Raw genomic sequence first — 22,330 nt, 5'->3', positions numbered from 1 at the left:
CAGACCACACCCACAGCAATGAACAATGGTCATATGGCTTTGCTAAGGGAAAATGGTGAGGAAAGGAAGGGAAAAATTGTATACTCACAGCTGTAGCACACAAGAGCACACTGGCTCCGTAAGGTTGTCACCCCATCAGCTTTGTATAGTGTTGATCTTTAAACAGCGGAAATTGGTTCTTTATGTTGGGATTTTTATATATAGGGGAAATGTTTATCGTATTAATAAATATTAATAGTACATTGATATATTTGCATATATTTGTATATTTGCAGCATAGCAATCCAGTGGACAGCTACTTCTAATGTTTGCAGGGTGGCAGGTTCACATCCTAGCTGCAAGAAATTAGAGTTTTTAACACAGAAAGGTTTTAGGAAACTGTTTCCTTTAAAGGTAAGCACCGGGAGTGAAAGCTACCTTGTACAGCATTCAGACATGACAGACCAGTTTCTTAGGGGAATTTAGTTCTTTTTATCACACTGAAAACAACAGGAATGGGTGTCTCCTTATCTGCAATCTGGCCTTGTGTGACATCTTGCCAGGACTCACCAGGACAGATTTCATTTGAGCTTCTCTAGGCTAGGCTGTCTGACTTGGCCCAGACTCTTCTGTATGCTGGGATTAGGACTAATGCAAGGAGGCAAAGAAGGTATATTATATCTCTCCTGTCAAAGTGCTGCCAGGAGCTTGGCCTACATTTAGACCATAGGTGCATGCATTGTGATTTGTCCTGATGTTTATGATCAGCTTCAGTAATAGGATGAATAAATAAATAAATAAAATCAAAGGCCTGTAATTTCTCTCTCCCTATTTAATTTCCCTCTCTTTCTAAATATATTATTTTTATTTGTTTATTTATTTATTATTTACCTTTTATTTTTTTCTGTTTGTGTTTTGGCATGTGTCAGCTGGCAATCCTGCCTCCAGCATGAGCCCACTGCACCAGTCACACTTGTGCTAGCAAGCTCATCCTGGTGGGACTCTGTGGGGAAACAAGGAAGGTGCTGCAGGATGTTCTGAGCAGTTCAGGTCACCTGGAATACAGCTGGATTTGCAAAGGGAATATACCACTCTTAGTAATTTCAGCTCCCTGCTTTCACACCTTCTTGCACTACTCCCACCCAACTTGAAATAAATTAAGTGGTGGGAAGGTATAAGGTAAGCATCTGTATGTTTGGTTCATGTTATCTGAGAACACTACATAGTTTGTGCTTCCTGCTGCCAAAACCCTGCCAGGTTTGTTGCAGCAGGGTTTGTTCCAACCATGCTTCCTCCTGCCCCTGGCCTACTGCCAACTGGAAAATGCTCATAGCAAAGAAATGAGGTCAGTGCTCTCTGCACTTCATTTTCTACCCTCTTTTTTGAAGACAACCTATCTGGTTTTGGGCTCTGCTCATACTGTCTGTTCTGCTCACTATTTTGGGGTGCAGTGGAGACACATCTGCGTTGGTTAGTACTGGGAGGGGGTGGTGGGGACAAAGACAGGTACCAGACTTTTTATTTACCAACATTTTGTACTTATACCCTTCTTGGATGTTGCACTGAGAATCAGACAGGGACTCAGAATGCACAGGAAAGTGTGGTTTATGAACCTTATCCAACACTTAATTGTGTTTGGCACATTTGCCTTCTTGAATATTTGTGTGGATGGGATGGAGTGAACAGCACAGTAGCCGGGTGGAGGTCAATAGAGGGATTCTCTTACTGATGTGTCACCACATATAATCTAGTCACATTTAAGTAAAGAGGTGGTGGGACAAAGAAGGGGAGGGTCCTACAGGAGTGCAGCTAGTTAGTTTTGTATTACCAGAAAGCACAGCAGGAGTCCAGACACACCAGACACACCAGCACTTGCTTTCTGATTAATGAAAACAGCTCTGATGATAGGTCTGTCAACAAAGGCTTTATTTTATTTTCTCTCCTTTCCTCCTCCCTTGACCTGCCTCCTTTTGCACCAGGGTGCAAAATCTACCTGCAAGTATGCTACTGCGAGGGCCCAGGGAAAGGAGCAACCTCCTGGAGGACTGATGCAGGAACAAGCTTGTTCATGGATGTAGAATTAAGGTCAAATGAACAAATCTAAATCTAGCCCATTCCAGATCCTGTGTGTTTCATTTTGCAAAACTTTCTGTTCTCCATTTGAGACTCAGTGGTAGATTATCATCTCTGAGTGGCAGTAGGGGCATCTCAGCAGAAGTGAGGGCACTCAGCAGAAGGCAAGGCTGTGCACATGCCTGGCTCCTTGCTTTTTTATGAACCATGCTTCCCTGTAGGGAGGGTGCCTGGCCAGTAGGCACAGCTATTCTGGCAGAGCCCCCTGCTGCAGATGCCCAACACAGAACCTCCTGCTTTCTATCTCCTCCAGCTGCTGTTAAGCTGACAAAGAACAGTCCATTTGTGCCTACACTGAGATTTTAATTGCATAATTATGATGTGTGATTATTATTATTATTATTTTTTTCTGTCACTGATGGTGCTTTGTAGTTGGATGATATATAGCTGTTGAGGTTGCTTGGGAAAGCATCTCAGTGAGGGATGTCTTTGGAGTTCTGGAGCAAATGCAAGCTATATCATAATCTTCTTCCATATTTTCTCATGGTCTGCATCTTCTGTTTATTGATGCTTCAGAAGCTGAGCTGTCACCATTTGGATCCAGCAAGGGACCAGAGAAAGAAGAGTAGTAGCATGTCAGTGGTAGCAGCTGTGGAAATATATGGCAAGATCTGAGGGCTGAAGGTTGCATGTGGCACCTCTGTGATAAAGCAATAATCAACTTTTCAAGTTCAGTAAGTTAGGTCTTTTTTACTGGGTGCAAGTTATGTGATATGTAGCAGACATAGGAAACATGCCTTCACCTTGAATATTCTCTGTGTGGCATAAGCAGGCAAAAATAACCTCTCTTCTCCAATTGCAGGAAGTGAGGGAAATGTACCCTCAGCCTGGTACTTGTAACCAAACTTGTTCACTGCCCCACTTTTGGAAGGTCTTACTGCAAATGGCTGTGGGAAGCAGTCCTTCTAAATGACATTTTCTTCAGCTTGACAGATTTTTCTAGTGGAAATCTCAGCTGCTCTCTGTAGCAATAACTTTGCTGCCTTTATTTTTTCCATCACCACTCATGGAGAAAGCGGTGGGGTGAAATTAGCTATGACAGAGAAAGGCTCTCAAGGAATTTGGGTATGTCAGCAGAAGTGGAAGGCCAGGATACATACTACAGAAGGACAAGCATTCTGCAAGGATAAACTGAGATTTGCAACATTATCCTTTGCCTCTCCTAATACCTGGTCTCTGTTTTTTTTTTTTTTTTTTTTTTTTTTTTTTTAGCGGTAACTTTCAACCTAACTTTCAACCTTGTAGTCATTTGCATTTTTTAATATATGTATAGGGCAAAAGCAAACGTTTATGTTTCTACAGCTGCAAAAGCTGAACTGGAAGAAATAATACAACATAAAATACAGAAAAACTTTTAAAACAAGAACTTCTGATGAACAAGAAACTTGTACTACTTACCATTTTACTGGGAAATTTTCTTTTTAGCAGAGAAAGATGTATTTTCTCAACTGATGTATTGAGTAATTCAAACAATTTCATGTGCTAGAACTGCAGACACTAACCTACGGAAACATTGCTCTTCTAAAAACCTTAAACAGAATGAATTCTGCATACTCGCAGATGAAGATGTTACTGATACTGCCCACAAAAAGCTTACCCTTAGAATACACCAATACCCATTATTGGATCTTACTTTTGGACTGTGCAGGAGAAAAAAAAAAAAGGCAAAAAGAAAAAGAAAAAAGAGGTCCTTTCTAAAGGCACAGCAGGGCCACATACAATATAGCTACCCATATAAACATTTGATTTTGAATACTAATATGCATTGACACCCACAAAAATTGCTAAGAACTTTTCATAATTTAATTTATATCATTAATATGTAAAATCTCTGTGGAGTCATCCTTGATTACCCAGTTTTAGAGAGTAACTACAGATACCAAAAAATGATTTCCTAAAAGATTTTAAAACCGTTACTTTAATTTAGGGCTCAGTTCAATAAAGAATTATGCTGCTTTCCCCTGTGCACAAATAGCTAACATTATTCCCTGAAGAGTGTGCATGCCAAAAAGGTGGAAAAGGATATTCTGAGGTCAAAAGACTATAGCACAGTCAATCTACTAAAGGAAACTTTCTCAATCAGTTTGAAAGGTAGTATTTCTGCCTGCAAGCAGCTTTAACTTGCATTCTTGTCAATTAGAGGGATTTATGCAACTACTACTCTGGTTAAAACAAATACCACATGAATATGGGCTACATAAGGCATCCATGTAGCATCTAGGGGTGAAGTATTCTCAGAAATAAATTAGCGAGTCTTGCAGTATATACATTAAGCTTTTGTAGTGCCCTCCTGTGCAAATATTTAACATGTCAATAATGATAACTAAGTTACAAGAATTTTTATGAGACTTCAATATGGTCACCTGGATTGCCTAAGATTCTTGAAAGAGCTTGTTAACAAAAATGCTATCAAATGTTTACTTGAAAAACAAAACAAAACAACCACCACCTGAGCTGAAGGCAGCAAAGGCACTGAAACAGCAGGTATTTTTCTAATACTTAGGTTCCATTTGTCACTAAAACCAAAGTCCTCCACTTGCTGCAGTGCTTAACAGGAAACGTTTCTAACCTGTGTGTGCAGGAAGAGATCTTATTCTGAACTGATATTAACCCATACATTTGCTTCATGCTGCAGTCTGCTGCTTGAACTTAGCCCAGAAATAATTTGTTTGAATTGCAGCTTGAATGCCATATCCACAAAAAAAATCTTTGAAAGACATGCAGCTTGTCTGATGAATTGAGCCCTTGTCTCCATAGAAATAGGTATGTTAAAGCAAAAAGAAAAAAAAAAAATCACTGCTGATCCTCTAATTTCTAATGTTTTGTTTGTTACATGGGGAGATTAATTATTTTGTATTTCATACCAAGAATGCCAGCTACCAAGAACATTAGATGCATAAAGGAAGTGTCTGTAACAGGGAGCTGCTGAATAAGGGGGAAGCTTTAAATCATAGCTAAGAAATATTTACTATTTTTAGACATCTATTGAGAACAAGATAGACAAACTAACTTAAGGATCCATACCAGACACATCTTTATTTTTAACAATGGAGCAAAACAAAGAGCTATAATTTTAATGAAAAACACAAATCAGAAATGCTACCATGGCCTGTTAAAACATTTCTTCATTTCCCAAATGTGATTCGGAAGGCAGCTGTCCACCCTCTCAGCGATAGGTCATTTTCTTTATGAGAAGGCTCATGAGATAGTGAAGGAGTGAAGGAAAAAAAATGTGAAATACTACTTTTGTGACCCCAGTGTTAATTTTTATATATGATGTGCTCAAATGCTGTATATAGCTTTATTCCCCATGTGGAACTATTTGAAATAAACTGGTTTACAATTAAAAAAAAAGTCAGCATTTATTTTAATTTGCCAACAAATAGTCGCAGGCATTACATTTGCATTAGCAGTAAAAATATTGCAATAAATCTTCAACTCACAAAGCTTTCTGTAACTATCTGTCAGGAAGTCTGTATCAACCTGAACTAGAGCACCACCTCACATACACTTTTTCTTATTACTTTTAGCTTTAAAATTTCAGTTTTAACAATGTTGTAAACCTATTTCATTAGATATAAATTAGGAGTATGCACAGAATACACACGGGGCTACATTTCAGGGTAAGGCATTAAACATTTGATTTATAGTGATCAGCCACCTCAATCCTGCAAGCTGCATATCCAAATCTTTCCACAATAAAGTTTCAAGACATATGCTATCGCAGGAAACACAGGTGGCTGTTACAGGGTGGGAGAGGAACAGGCTCCTTGACTCCATGGTCTCCCCTCTATCAGGACAACCACTGTTTCCAATGGCTAGAAAGCTGCATGAGAGTACTGCTATCACTCTCCATCGAATTCCCAACCCAACAGGAAATTACAGTGTTGCTGGTTCTTTTTTCTACAGTGACAAACATTTATAGTGACACATATAAGAATATATTATATATTTATATAAATATATAAAATATTTATATAAAATATATAAATAAATACATATACAAAATATGGCATTACTTTCCAGAGAGATGTTACATTTCACAGGCCATCTTTCCTTATCCAAATTTCACTGTCATACAGAATTTGTCATGAAGTTCAATAAACAATCAGCCTTAAAAAAAATGCTGCCAACAACTTCCTTATGTAACAGCATCACACTTATCTTCATATTAAAAGGACGTATCATAGCAGACAATGTAAATATTTAAAACCTATGGATCTTATTCAATGCAGGCAAGTAATTTCTACCAAAGTCAAAGGAAGCAACAATTGTGTGTAGCATAAATGAAGCACACAGGTCTCAACAATTGTGGAGGCCCACAATCCTCCCATCTTGTTCGCATTGTTTTAAACAAAAGATCCTCATACAGAATGCATACTTTGGCAGAGTATATGAAGACCACATAGAATAGATACAGCTTTTAAAAATAAATAAGCAAATAGAAAGGCTGGTAGTGTAATGGAAATTTTTTGTCCATAAATATTCTATGTTAGCATGAAGGAAACAAGAAATTTAAGCTCTGTTGCACTAAACGAAGCAAAGGACAGATAGAAGAATGTTTTACAGAGAGCTTCAGTGCAACTGTTATTCTTTCCAGTGGTATAATTCAGTGATGGATACATTAAAAGTAAAATAATTAAAGAGAATTTAAAAGATTATTGGAGTATTTGTACCTACATCAAATAATGAAACTTAATCTCTTCTGGAAACACCTCCTTCACTCCACAAGTTCATTTCTGTTACCTAGAACAGGTCAGTGTTTATGCATATGGATCTATACATATTTGTAAAGCATCCCATACTTTCACTTTCTCTTTGCATACAGAAGTATACACTAGAATTGTTGTGTAATATTTGGTATTCACATGTTACATTTAAATAAAGTTTATTTAAAAACAATTATATTACAGACTAACAGAATATTCATAATATATTTTACAGAAAAAATAGTCATGTATTTATTTTAGAAATATGTTTCTTAAAAAGTTCTTTGAGATTTTTATAAAATTTTACCCGTGAAGATTCCCATCAGACCTGTAAAAAAAGCTTAACCTTAGCCTTTAAATCCTTGTGGGTTGTTTTTTTTTTTTTTGTGTGCGCACGCCTTTGTTTTTGTTTTGCTTTAACAACTCTACAAGTTTACAATCTATAAATTTAAAAATAAAAAACAGAATCTTTTGGGATCAAATTGGTCACAGGCCGTTTTTTAAAAAGTCAGTGGAGACTCCCTGAATCCATTCTGAAGTGCTTTGTGTTTTTCTTTCTCTCTGGGTATCAATAGTGCAGGTTGACAGGGGAATTCAGAGCTCCCTACACATTCTGTAGAAAGCCCAACATATTTTAGTGGCAGGGTGCAGCTGCAGAGTCCATATAGGCCTCTACTCCCCTAACCGCCACAGGAAGCGGTGCTCATAACTCCTTGTGCAATGCAGTGCATGGTGTTTGCCCAGCTCCACGAAGGCCTCTGCTCGGTCCAGCTGCCACACACAGATGCCAGAAGAGCTGGCATCCAGCCCTCATTTGCTTTCCAAGTTATAGCAGTGGACATCTCCTTTTCCCTTGCCATCATATCCAGGAAGCGGTTGTCCATATTTATCCACGCACCAACAATAACCTCTTTTTCGGCCTTTGGATGGACGACACTGAAACAGAATGGAGGACCCAGTTAGCATATTTTTTGTTTTACTCTGCTCTTAGCATTATACAGTAGGGATTCCTGCTTGTTTGATATCTGCACTGCTATATCCTGGCCATATATAGAATCACACAGATTTGATAGAAGACATTGCTTGAATTAAATTGAAGATTTAACACCACTGCAAAGTATTACAATAAAAGATGTAGTCTAACAGCCTGCCCATCAAGCACTTTGGATCTAATTATTCCATAATAAAACTGCTCTGAGAGTTAGCAGAAAACAGCATAATGAACTACTCCCTATTATATTAGGCAGAACAGTTTTTGTCTGTTGAATACCAGGACTACTTAAAACAGCATGGACTGACAATGGAGACCCATCTTTGGAAAAGAAAGTCAACAGATTTGTTTTACACTACAGCACAGGTCAAAGACAGCTCTTACAGCAAGAAACACCCTTGGTTTGCATCTGTTTGCTGGAAGAATTTCCATACTGTCACTGACATTTATTAACATATACATAATCCCTCTCTAATGGGGTTATCACTTCAACAACTGCTAGGTGTCCTAGAACTTTACATGTCTATTTTGCTATAAATGACTTTGCTTATATATTAGTCTACAACCTATGTCAATGTTAGAAATCAGCTGCTTATTGGAATTTGTTAACAAAACCGACCAACCTGAAACTGTCATTAAACAAGCAAAGATGCTGAACTTCTTTAGAAATACTAATGCAGTAAAAGTAGATTGAAAAAGTCTGTCATGTACTAAGTAATGGTCTCTAAGAAACAAAAAATGGTATAAGCTAAACTAAAGGAGATGAGATGCTGCAGGTTACATTTGGTATGTAATCCTGGTCATAGTTCAGCCTAACGGTATTGCTGGAACACTGCAAGGTTTTCACTCCCTCAAAAGGCACATCTCCACAGCACACTTTTGCAATGGTCAACCTCCTTGCTAAGGCATAGCCTCCACTATGGCACAACACAAGTTTCTGAGATTTGATGCTAGAGGATTCACTGCAAATGCTAACAAAGAAGGTCATTTAGTCAGGACAGAAGGAATTCTGACTCCAAGAGAGTTTTTCAAAGATTGGTGTTTCATCTGTTGTTCCATCATGTGGAGGAAGAACAGACTAGACACACTGAAGCCACGTATATTCCTCAATACTCTAAAAGCTATCATACAAAGTAAATGAGCTCTCTGAGTTGACATCAGAGCAATTCAGGTATTTCAGAAGTTTATGCTGGGTACCAGCTGTGGCTTTGCCACCAGTTATTTAAACTTTGCTACTATCACTCCATTGCATAGTTCTCCAGAGTTTCATACATCTCACTGTCCCATGTCAATGGCCCACAAAGCTAATTTTCTTTCCCAAGCATGGGTACATGAGAAAACATCAAGTAAGTGTTAGGCTTTACATGTTGCACAAAGCATCTGACCCTTCGATGCCTAGTTTAGGACCTCTGGTGAAAGGGCAATACGTCAAAAATAAGTGTGAATATGGGCCACTCCTGGAACTGCCTGCAGCAGCAGGTTGGTCCCTGAGCCAATTAATTTGTGGCAGCAGAGATTAGTGTAGACAGTTCTCACTAGGAAGCTGTGAAAGAGAGATGAGAGCAGATCACACATTAGACACCAATCACTGAACATACCGTCTTGGCAGAAACCCAAGTTTCCAGCTTGCTTATTTGTAAATATATAAATAAATGTAATAACATTAATCACCATAACTCAAAATTAATCTAGCCTTGTGATATATTTTTGAGTAGGAAGTCTAACACAGAAATAATACAATGCCTTCTCTTAATGTGCAGTCCTTCGGCATTAGCTGTATGCAAGTGTACAGCAATCCTGCCAGTGGATGACAAAATTAAAGAATATCAGCTTTTATAAGAGAGGGTGAAGAATTTCAACCCTACTGAGAGGACAGCTACATTAATAATTTGCTAAACTACATGATTAACTTGTTTGAATTCTAGTCACTTGCTCAGTTGTTTCCCTGCATCAAATCTTTAAATATAAAAAGAATGTAAAATTTAGAATCATGTATTATTTCAAAAGCCAGACTAGTACTTGTGTGTGCTCTTCACGGTTTCAGCGAATAGCTGTTTTAAGTTCACCAACACCAAGAGGATGTTATTCTTAATTTTTGGTGGTAAGTGGACTGGACTCTACCTTAAGTGGTATTCATGTTTAGCACACTAAATCCTTCATGCTCAGTTTTGAGTAATTCATAAACAATTGCTTTTGCATGATTTACATTTTACAGATAAGGAAAATGAGGCAGCAGTTATGGAGTTGTTTTTTCCCAAGAGTAGAGGCACAGATGGGGCCTGAATTGGAGCATGGGGCTTCTGGCTGTTGGCCTGGTTTTCTGGTCATGAAACTACACTTCTACTAATAATAGTAACACAGCCTCCCCTTTTAGAAGTACTATATGTTACACAACTCTTACTGATTCATAGGCTTGCATCACTGTCAAAACATATGATCAATTCAAGTTAGTGTGTTGTTGGAGGTTTTGATTGCATTTTACAGTTGCATAATCAATTTTTAGAATTAACTATAGCACAAAGTTAGTCTGCAGAAACTAATGGTTATTTTTTCCCCAAACAGGTTGTCTAGAAGAAATAAAAAAATGAAACCCTTAGATTATTTGGGCTAGAGCTTTACAGCTAAAATGTCACTCTGAAGAAACGAGAAAAGTTACCTTTTGCAGTCTGTTATTTTGTACTACCTGATCATCCATACTGTCAATAGTAAAGTGCTTCTGATTCAAAAGTGATATTTTTTACCCTGAAACAGCTAGCTTGCATTCCATACTGAATTAGTGGACAATTCATATGGGAAAAGTTTAGATAGGAGTATTCGCTCTTCTGAATTTTGCACTGCACACAAGTTTTAAGGCTTTTATGTATGACTTCAGAAGTCCAAAAAGCTGGAAAACTGCCCAAGTGGTGCAGTCAATAATTACTTCTGATAGAAGTACCAGCTGCCAGCCTCATGCCACCTGCCCATCTCCCCTCCACAAAGAAGTACCCCAGAGGCATTTGTGGGGCACAGCAAAGCATATGGTATCCCATTGAATTCCTGATCAGCCCAGAGGTCTCCATGGAGCTACAACCATGGTCTCCTGAAGCAGAGTGCAGACAGCCTTGACATACACCTCAGGCCATGCTGGCTCCTGCCAAGCCTCAGTTGTTTTCAGTGGAACAATGCCAGCACACATTTAGGAATATCTGGTTCTGGTATACAAATGTGGGGCAATAATTATAATTTCATCAAAACTTTCTTTGCATGCCTGAGGCAAAACCATGCCTGTATTAACCTAGTTCATGTAAATACACCATACTAGAATAGTGTAAGCTAATGTGTGTGATTTATTAAGATAAAGAAATCTAAATTTTAGTATGTTTGATTTTAACAAAGCATATATATTATACACAAGGTCTGAAGTTATTTTCATGTTATACTTTGACAGATGAATTTAAGTTCTTGAAATTGTTGCACATATGCAAGTTACTCCCTATGGTTACTTCTGAAAAGTCTCTCTCTAGATGTCCACAAATATCAAGAAAAATAATTGCTTTCAACTTGACCGCAAGAGCAGGTGACCAGGAAGGCAGAATATACTAAAACACAAAGTACCTCCTGAATGAGTTTTCATGGTTTCCAAAGCAATCATAATTTATCAGATTCCTACCATCATACCTCTATATACATGAACATCCTAGGCAGTGCTTTTAGCATTCATTTCCAGAATTAAAAGTGCTCAAAAAGCTCCTTTTTCTCAATATATTTACTGTTTCCTAACATTTTTTTCTGAATTTTGTTGTCATGACTAAGCTGAATTACAGATTGAATGCTTCTAATAATAGCAATGAAGGAAATTAATAAAATAGCCTAGCATTCTGTTAATCAGATTAGATACACCTGCTCAAAGTTACCAAAATCAGGCCTACATTTTGATCCTCCAAAAAGAAAAACAAATGATATTGCTGTACTGTCTTGCAGAGAGTGGATTCAATCTGACCAGGACTCATTCACTTCTAAAATGGATGCTTTTTTTTTCCTAGGAGTTAACTATACAAAGGTAACTCAAATACATTCTTTTTGCTTTACATTTTCTAAATGTGAGAAGCAGCCTCTCTCTGTAAGTCCTATCTGTGAAGGCTTGTGCCAGGGGTTGATTAAGATTCATTTAGAGGAAGAGCACTTGAACTACATTACACATATAACATTTACTGATATAGACTCAATTTGTAGGCATCTCTTACAAGATCCTGAGCTGTCCCAAACTATCATGAAACTACTGGGAGCTGTGCAAATTGGCACAGTGCTTGCCAAGGCTGGCCAAGTATGAAAGTGCTCCTTCAGCATGTATGTTTGCTGACCAGAGGGGCTGTTGAACATAGCACATCAACCTTTTCTAAAGCAGCTTGAAAGTTTCTAGATAACATGGAGACTATGTGCTGTGCAGAAGCTTGTCTTTGCTCTGTACCAACACCTTACTTTAGGTAAATGAACTTCCAGGAATGAAGACTAGAAAAGAGTATCCATATTAATTTTTTTCTGCCTCAGTTACAGAACCACAACTGCACAGAGAGGCACTTTAATATGTGCTCACTGTGGATCTCATTTACCATATATACACACTAGGGACAGTGTGCAAACCGCCACATTTTTGCTGACAAAGCTAAAACTTTGAAGTCTGAAGACAGATGAGAAGAACATCTACTGAACAAAGTAAATACCAATCTGTTGTCTTCTATAATACCTAGAGGAGGGTTAGTACTACAAGATGCTTGCATATCTTCAGTGCAGTTACACAACATGCTGTTCTGAAGTAGCTAAGCAAATACTTCTATAGCACAGCCACAAAACAGTCCAGCCATGCTCCATAGAGTAGTTCACACTGTAGTCTGTGGCATTTCCTGAATGATTGCAGACTGGGATTTGTGCCCTGCCGTCTGCTAATTTACATGCAGTGAGACATCAATTGACAGTGGGTTCCCAAAACTAAAGAAAAAGAAATTCACCCTGCTTGGGAGTTACCAGCACCTGCCTGGGAAAAGCTTGGGAGTAAAACAAATTCAGCAATGTGCAGCCACAGGCAAACAACAGAGTCAATTGCTGGACTGATGGCAGAAGGGAACACTGGAAACCTCACCCCTATTTCAAACAGCCCACCTGACACTGCCAGCTCATTGCAGAGCTCCAGGGAATACCTGAAAGGTTAAGACTGTTTCTAAGAAAGCTGGAAGCCAAACAACGTGGAGCTAACACTCTTGCAATAAGGTTGCCTCCTCTGAGGTTGGTCTCTCACTTCTAACAAACTATTATGCAGTAACACACCGAGTCAGACACTCTTGGTTACCAGACATAAAACACGATCTGTCCTTATGGAGGTTTGCCTTGAAGAAAATCTCAAAGACTTTTGAATTCTGGAAATTTTGGAATTATAACAAGAAATATATTTGGAGACATGTCACTATCTAAACAATGGTATTAGATGAAATGTGCATACAAAGCAAAGAATGTTATGTCTTGCAATTCTGCAAGTTCTTGAATAAGCTTCAAGGGTAGCACCAAATGGAGAATGCTGCTTTAGAGCATGAAAGCATTGCATATATGTCTTCCACTGAGGTCTGCATTTGCAGAAGAGAAAAAAAAAATATTAAAAAAAGGAGGAAAACTAGAGTGGGCTGAGGAGCCGACCTTGCTACAGAATAACTACTAGATGTATGACTTCCATGATAACATGACCTGGATTTTGGAAGTGATCTGTGTAGTGCATAAAGGACAGACACATGCCTTTCTCAAATTGCTTTTTGTAATATAAACCAACACAGTTCTTCTAGGAACTTTCAAGCAGCTATTTACAATTCAAAGCATTGATCTATTGCAGTCATATGGCAACTGCAACATTTAGCTCTGTGGGTTATTACAGAGGCATTGCTTTTTTTAAACTGAAGGGCATTAGTAACTAGGACACTGGCCAACCTGTGTGTGATTAGGTATGAAGTTTCTCAAATTAATCTGCTGTCATAACCAACAGAAAATAAAAACACAATCCCCATTTGACAAAGTTCAACAGTATCAGATCAGGACCTAAAATTGGGATTAAACTGGCTTTTTAAAGTGATATATAAAATGATATATAATGCACTTTGCTGGCAAGATCCTTCAATGGAAACACAGAATAAGTGTATTCACTGAAATGCTCAAGACATTGTACTTACTTGCTTTTTCTTGTAGAACCCTTTCTTGTCACAATTTGGAATATGGAAACCCCTGGGACTCAAGACATTCAGGATCTTTAGGTGATTTAAAGTGTCTTCCATTTCTCTACGACAAGGACCCTGTTAGTAAGCACATTTGAAAGAACAGATATGAAACTTCATTTACGAATCCTGTTTTTCACAGGAGAGTTAATAAATCTTCAAAGGGTAAGAATCACAAAACCAAATCTGTTAAATGTCAAAAAGCAAAACAATCAGATGGAATTCTGACATTATTCAGGATAAAACTGATTTCTAAGCACTGAAGGCCCTATGCCATGCTCACAATCAGACTAGCATTTCCAGCTGAAATCACAGCTGCAAGGAAGACTTGACCATTATGTAAATCAGTCATACATAACATATTGTGAAAAGCTGATCTTCACCAAGTGGAAAAAGAAAGCAGACAATTGAGAACAAACTGCTTTGTAAATCTTCACTAATGTCATTTTATTTCTGTGATTCTGCTGGATTTAAAGGCTTGAATGCAATGGATTAAATTGAAAACATGTAGTTTGGCATACTGTATATGCCTTTATAAATATACTGCAACTTTGGACAACAATTCCAAATTTCAGCTGGACCAAATGTATGCACTCATGCAAATTAATGGTTGCACACAACATTTTCAGTAGATAAGTACATAACTTTTTGCACCAGTTTCTCCATATGCAAAAGGAAGACAATGGTGTAGTGTGGATTAGCTCTAAGACAATGACATAAAAACTTCCAGAACCACTTCTAAAAGCATGTCTCAAACACCAAACTAATTGTTTCTCACTGCAGGCCTTTAGGGTACGGTATAAAACATTACCAGACCAATTTTACAGCCAGAAATCCAGGAGAAGAGTTCAAGTTTTGCCAGAGGCCAAGGCGGCAGCCACTATCAGCAGAAGGATCAGAATTCAAGAATCACAGCCTATATACTGTGTTTAGCTACATGCTGCTCTGAGCACACTACTGATTTAATCCACCAGCCTGGTTCTTCAATAGAGACCCCCAAAAATTATTTTTCACAGTTGCAGGGGTTTAAAATGCTTAAGTTGTTCTATCAACACAGAGACCCACTAGTACAATTCTTAATTAGTAATGATATTACTACTTGCAAGCATAAAAGTTAGGTTTGCTGATATAAAGTGCCTTTCATGTAAGTGTCTGAAAGCATATAACCTCCACAGCTCTGCTGAAGTTTAAAATTGATTTTTTGGTACACAAAATTCTTCCTTGCTGCTTTCATACATTTTTGTTCAGTATCAATCTCACAAGCTCTAAATAAGCTATTTAAATTGGCAACTCCTTAAATAAATGAAACTGTTCAGACACCAACTAGAAATAACACACTCAAAGATTGGTTTTGAGCTAGGCCTACAAAAAGAACAACAGCCTTCTTTAACTATTATCTTGACGCAGATTTCAAAAGTAAAAGGGATGACTGTCAGAAGCTAAGACAGACATAGGCAGAAGGGCATTTGCTTGCAAAGGTACCTGCCTCAAATGGACCTGGTTCTGGTTCCTACAGATATGAGCAGTTTTAGTAAATCAGTGTGCCTTCACACACAGGGCCTGATTACCATGTAAGTGAAACATTTATCCTAGTTAAGGCCAGAACCTTATTTCCTCAGAGCTACCAAAGCTCATTCTTTTACTGGAAGAGGTTTATTTCGAGTTTTTGGGAGGAAGGCATGCTAAAACTTGGATACTTAAGTGTTTTTACTAGACCGCTGGCCATCAATGACAAACTGAACAAAGTGTGTTAACTTGGAGGCCACACACTCTTCAGACACAGCTTTCCACCTCACACAGGTTTCAAAACCTTCTCTTGCAGGTGGGAAGCCTTGTCTGGTTTCACTGCAACTGTTCTGATGAGATTCCAAAATATATCCATCCATATTTTGGAGTCAGCTGGCATAGGCATAAGGATATCCACCATGACAGCAGCCAAGAAATGCACAAACAGGAATTATTTTCCCATCAGATTCACCACATTCTGGCTGCCCTGCAAATACTCTTTCTACGGGGCACAGTAAGCTGGAAGCAATAGCAGCTTGTGTGCTGTGAGCCATTACATTTATGCAGTGGCATTAAACAACTACTGCAAGTGGAAGTGGTGTTCAGCACGTCACAGAAATAATGACTCGAGACTTAGCTTCAACTGAAGCTCAGTCATCTCCCTTGATTTGCTTCATGGAGTATGAACACAAGGCTACCACACCAAACGTCAAATGTCTTCCTTTTTTCCATTGTTTTGCAACCCAATAATGTTGTTTGCAACCAAGTTTACCAAACAATGACACTACTAAACATGTCACAGAAAACACTCATGGAAACATGTGGAAACAAGAATTTTTAACAAGAGCTAACATAGTGAAAATTATATTAAAATAAACACCAGTGCATTAGGCCTCTGTGTCTTCCGAACATGATCCGTTTGGTCAGCTGCTTATCTGCATTTGCAGATCCAATGGTTATATTGGCCAAACAACCAAAACACCCTAAGTAGGTACAACAATAACCATTTTTGTTTATCTTGTCAAGTGTACAACATGTACATACACACACTGGCACATACTCACATACAGGGAAATGTCTTAGCTTTTACAAAATCACTTACATATTCGGTTTCTTGTTTGGATTCGGAAGAGAAATTCAGTGTATCTGTACTCTGTGAATCATATTCCACTTTATAGCGCTGTGTATTTTTGGCTTGCTCTTTCCTGATGATATCTATTTTGATGTGCGGTGGATGCAATTTCAAATCTGGCACCCTGTGGGAGTTTGGGATGGCCTGATTTTCTATGCTACTGGTACTCCTGTCTTCTTCTGAATCACTGGAATTTCCTATGAAAAGAACAAATTCAGTGAAGAAAAAGTTAGTCAACTGCCAGCTGAGTCTGGAAGGGCAACAGACCACTAGAATAGTCTACATCTTTAGTTTTTCTGTACAAAAATCATATATAAAAACATGAGCAATTCAGTATTCTGCATGCATCAGGATCTCCCTAGGCTAAGTGTAAAGAACTGCAGTGAATTTTCTGACTGAAAAATCTCTTCAATCCTAGTGAACCTGTCAAGTATACTATTCCACCACCTGTGCTAGGTGCCTATGAATGTACATCCTGCCTTGCTAATCACTTGAAAAGTATTTACATTCACTTCATTTCAAACTATTTGCAAACCACTACCGCCCAAGTTTCTCACTCCTTGTTTTTTTGCTGGTTTCCCTTCCCGGCAGGAGGAGGCAGGTCTGCCAGGTATGGAGCCCTGCCAGCACCTGGCCCCGAGTCAGAGCTCTGTTAGCAGCCTGACCAACATGGGTCACCCAGAGCATTCAAATCATGTACTTCTGACCCAGAACAGATTTAAACAACTTTAATTTAATACAGCTAACATGAGTTAAGTTATTGGATGGAGAGCAACTCTTCATCTTCCCCAAGAGAGTAAATTTTTTTAAAAAAGTGTTAAAAAAATTCTACCATGCTGAGTTTGATGGTTCTAATTAACTATTTTTAACACTGTTTTTCTCTGAGTTTTATTCCACATACAGAACAGGAAAGAAAAAAAATAGCACATTTTCATTCCTCTGCTATTAAAATCAAAAATATTTCCAGGTGTATAAAATATATTTTAGGGGTAATGGATAAAAAATTTGCCATTCATTCTGTAGTGGTGTCACAGGACAAATATCTACTTCCATTATGAGCTTCAAAAATATTTTTTCTTTAAACTATCATCTACAAAACTACAGGAAACTACAGGATTATTTTTCCAAAATACTGCATAAGCCCAGCGTTCCTGTACCTTCTGAGGTATTTGTCTACACAGCATTTCTCTCTCTTAGAAGACTCTTGCAATGTAACAGTAACTGGCTGCATTTCCTCCATGGAATTTTTCAAGTAAGGATACTCCCGCTACTGTCAGCTAAGTCCCACTGATTGCTGCATTTCAGTGCCTTGGCTGCTGGCCACTTTTTCTCTCTCTTTTTTTTTCCTTTAAGGAAATCACTTTGTGAGCACACAATGATAACATGTGCAAGAAGCATCCTGAAAATCTGTATTAAAATTATTCTTGATGGCTTACTGGAAAACCACAAAAGCCAAGAAATTTAGTGCTAAAACTGAAAGCCCATGTTCACATAGCTCATTTGAGTCTCGTTATTTCAACACATACAGCATCCTGGCACTGGCCATACACAGGAACCAGGGAGGGAAAACAAGGAGGAGGCGGCGGGATCAGAGTTAACATCTTGGTACTGGTGGTTTTAGTGTAGCCACTGCTGGCAATGAACATAATTGACCGGGAAAATCCAACTCCTAGTGCAAATGGATTAAGGAAGTTCAAGTCTTAAGTCTAAATTTCCTGGCTTTTGCGGGTTTAACTCAGACTCTCAGCAGTATTTGAACATATTTTTGGTGGTTTAATGTCCTGTTTTTAAACAGTGGTATTTTTTTTCCACATTCTCAGTGAATTTTGCAATAAATGACAAAAAATGTTATAAACCTAAATCTTCTAGATATAAATACTGTGCCTACTGTGTTTTCTCTAGTCTGTTCATTATTTTTTTTTTTAGTTTACCTACTACAAAAAAAAGTAGAAAGTATTCTTAATGTGCATTAACTAATCAGCACTCTGATCATTTCACAGTTTGTACAGACCATCACGACAGGATTTTTTTTACACTTGAATTCAGAATGGTCATAATGCCACACTTTATTATTTATTATTTAAAGCATATTCCACTAACTCAGTTCTACAAAAGTTGGTGTCATGGTACCTCTACATCCTGTTGTAACGGAAACAAAACTGCTACAAAAGTTACCTCGTCTCTTTCAGAAACAGATGAGGAGGTTTGTATACGAACAGTAATACTTAGGACTTTTGTGCCCCAAAACCTCAACTGTAAAGTCATTGGCCTACTTTAGCTGGCATTTAAGAAGTTCCTGCAATACACACCATCCATACTGATTTCTAGCAATTTCTAGTAAAGACCAAAAGCGTAGCACATATTGCAGGACGAAGCTACATGAAAGGGAGGAGGTGTGATCCTGCTCAGGGAGGGAGGGTACCACGCAGTCTCAGTTCCCAAGCATTGGATTTAGAGCTGAAACTGGAGCAGCACCCACAAGGAGGCAGATACTACGTGTACACACAGGTTCAGCATAATACTTCTTTTTTGCACCCTGAATTTTCAATCTTCATGCCTTGAATGTGAACTGTAGAGACCTACTTTGCACTCTTTAAGCAATCAAAGCTCCTACTGACTTCAAAACAGGAATTCTCCCTGTGCCAAGAATGCAAAAACAGGAACTCAGCATTCTGACTATTTAGCCTGAAAATGGAAATATTTTCACCAGGGAACCAACGTTCAGGTCTGTCTTTCCCCTCCTCTAACAGTCATTGTTAAAAGCACTGCCCCTTCACGCAACACTGCCAAGTCTCACGTATCGAGGAGACTCCCTCCGTTTTTCATTTGAAGGATGAATAGTCAAAGCCAAGTTCATGTGACGAAGGAAGCTGTTCCATGTTCCAATGAGATTTAAAACTTCAGTGAGTACCTCTGAACTCTTGCTCATTTAGAGTATGAACAGCCTGGGAACAGCACATAAATAATTATAATAAGGCATCTCTTAGTCTCATAGCAGCCAGTTAACTGGAACACTGGTGCCACTTCCTCAGCTAAGAAAAGGCCAGCCAAAGAGTCCCTGTAACCTAGCAAAAAAAACTCCTGGCTTTTTAAAAATGCAAACAGTGGAAAGCCTTTTGACACACTTTTCTATTAAATAAATGTTAACATACTTGCTGTTGGCTAACAAACAGTTTAATGAAATGTTTGCACAGGGCTGAGTTTTCTTGATCCGAATCCCAATTCTTCCTGCCTCCACAGTTTCCAAATGTGCATGCTAACAGAACTTTTTCCAGCTGCCCCTTCCTCTTCAAACCAAACAGAACTTGCCCGGTGAATGTCTCATTTACAAGATGTGTAAGGTATGGGAAAGCTTTCGTTTGTCCGAAGGTTTATTTGCAATGCAGGGAAAAACAACATCCTCTTAAACACCGCTGTGCAAATGCTTTGTTCTGAACAACCACCTTCAAGGGCCAGGAAAACATAACTTTTAAAAAAAAAAAAAAATCCTGGGCTTATCACTGCCCTGATGTAATCACGCTGCAGCACAAGAGTTAGCCCACACCCTCTAGCTTTCTCACATGCTCTTTCCAGGAATACTAGGCACAAATCGTGAGGATTTCATCTGTCTCCTCTTCAGCCCGACTGCCTCAGGAACCCATGCGAGGAACACGCAACTCCTTCCCTCCCCAAGACTACTTTCAGAAAGAGCAACTTCGCCTGTTTCGCAAAGGATTACTTCACCGCACCAGGGGTGAAGAAAATAAATAAATAACGGTGGTAAGAGACACAAGAGGTTAACCTCCCTTTACTTAGGAGAAAAAAAAAAAAAAAAAAAAAAAAAACAGAGCATCTCTCCTTCAAACGCGACCCCAGCCTTGGCTGCGCGGCTACCGGAGAGGCACGGGCAGGAGCCAGCCGCGGGCACCCGGCGGACCACCAGTGCCCCCCCGCCCGACCTCCCTGGAGCGGGTGGTTACTTTTTAACTTCCAGAAGAAAGAAATAAGCAGCCGCTTACCTTCAGCCAGCGGCCCGGGCAGCACGAAGGCCCGCAGCTTGCCGTCCGCCGTGGCGTTGGTGCAGAGCCCGCGGCCCTCCAGCAGCGCCTGCAGCGGCCGCGCCTCCTCCCGCTGCGGCTGGCAGCTGAGGCCGGCGCCGCAGCGCTCCGTGTAGATCCCGCAGGGCTGCCCCAGGCGCAGGGCGCAGGTGAGGCAGCAGCCGCAGCCCGGCTCCCGCACCCTCTCGGCGCAGTCGGGCTGCAGAGGCTTGCACTGCTGTAGAGCCCGCGCGTCGCAGGGCTCGCAGCGGACCACCGGCCCCGCCAGCGCCAGCGCGGCCGCCGCCCGACGGCCTAGCAGCGCCAGCGCCGCCGCCGCCACTGCCCACAGCACGCCGGGCCGCGGCACCATGGCAACCGGCAGCCGGGGCCGCCGGGAGGCGCCCCCGCGCAGCTCGCCCCGGGGGGAGCGCCCCGGGCTGCGCCGCTCACGGGACTCGGGGCGGCAGCGCCGGCCGCCTCTCCTCGCCCGGAGCAGGGCGGGCGCCGCAGGAGGGCCCCGCGGCCGAACGCTGCGGGCAGGTGAAGTCACCGGCCTCTCGCAGCCCGGGCGGCGCGAGGGAAGAAGGATGTGCCGGCAGCACGCTCGCACCGACCCCTCTCTTCAGCCGCCGGCCTTTGGTAACATAAAGGTAATAGAAGAACTCGCTGACAACAAAGGCAACTTTTGCTTCCTCCCCCCCTCCTCCCTGCAGAGCGCCTCAACCACTTGGCTTGAAACTAACGTTGATGGCTTTTTTCTTTTTTTTTTTTTCCACACACAACACTGAAAAAAAAAAAGCTTCCAAAAGTAAAAAATAAAAAATTAATAATTAAAAAATAAAAATAATAATAGTAAAAAAGCCCAGACGGTCTGAAGAAAACTTGTTTCAAAAATGCTTAGAAAAAAAATCAAAAGAGCAGGGGTGGGGGGGAAGAAAAAAGAAAAAAAAAAGGGGGGGGGAAATAAAAATAAAGCGAACACGGCTCCCTTCTTTTTTAATTCTCTTTGTTGGCTGCCTCCCGCCTCCGCTCTCCGCGACTCTGCGCCCATCTGTCCGGCGGCGCTGCCCGGCCCTGCCATATATCGGCACCGCCGCCCCCCGCCCCGCCCCGCCCCGCCCCGCCCCGCTCCGCGCCGCCCCGCCAAGGCCGCGCAGCGCCCCCCGGCGGCAGTGCGGGGGCTCCGCAAGGCCCCGCGGCGGTCACGGGGGGCTGGGGGATGGGGAGGGGCCCGCGGCGGCCCCTGGGGTTTATGGGCGCTTCTTGGTGTGCGGTGCGGCGCTGTGGAGAGGGGCGTTTTGTGGTTTTTGTTGTTTAAGGGATAAGTGCTCTGTATGTGCTTGCGTGCCCGTGGCACCGGGAGGGTGCAAAGCTCCCGGGCAGTGCCCTTTTTTGGGCTCCTCTCTACAATCCTGCCTGCTTCGGCGCTGAAGCCTTTACTCACACGCAGGCTTACACAGATGTTACCCTCGGGCACCCTGTGCTCCCTGGCCCAGGACTCGGTACACGTGGTGATCCAAGCCCGTGGATGCAGCTCCTCCATCTTTCTAAAGCGTTCTCTGAGCTCTTTAAAACTTTTCCCTCCATCCACGAGAAAATGCTTTCCATTGCAACATCCTCATAAGTCTGTG

General features: G+C 40.6%; 1 protein-coding gene across 1 annotated transcript; it reads right to left on the bottom strand.

Moving 5' to 3' along the window:
* Nucleotides 1-5,455: 5,455 nt before the first annotated feature.
* IGFBP3 (insulin like growth factor binding protein 3) lies at nucleotides 5,456-21,196 on the bottom strand. Its single transcript, XM_035318705.1, has 4 exons — nucleotides 20,679-21,196; nucleotides 16,651-16,877; nucleotides 14,001-14,120; nucleotides 5,456-7,757 (listed from the first exon to the last, which is right to left on the bottom strand). The coding sequence occupies exons 1-4, from the start codon at nucleotides 21,067-21,069 to the stop codon at nucleotides 7,632-7,634; spliced, it is 864 nt and encodes a 287-aa protein (XP_035174596.1). The 5' UTR covers nucleotides 21,070-21,196; the 3' UTR covers nucleotides 5,456-7,631.
* Nucleotides 21,197-22,330: the final 1,134 nt, after the last annotated feature.

The sequence above is a fragment of the Oxyura jamaicensis genome, chromosome 2 (assembly GCF_011077185.1).
Source record: "Oxyura jamaicensis isolate SHBP4307 breed ruddy duck chromosome 2, BPBGC_Ojam_1.0, whole genome shotgun sequence".
In the NCBI taxonomy this organism is placed as follows: domain Eukaryota; kingdom Metazoa; phylum Chordata; class Aves; order Anseriformes; family Anatidae; genus Oxyura; species Oxyura jamaicensis.
This window is presented reverse-complemented; position numbering and strand designations above follow the sequence as displayed.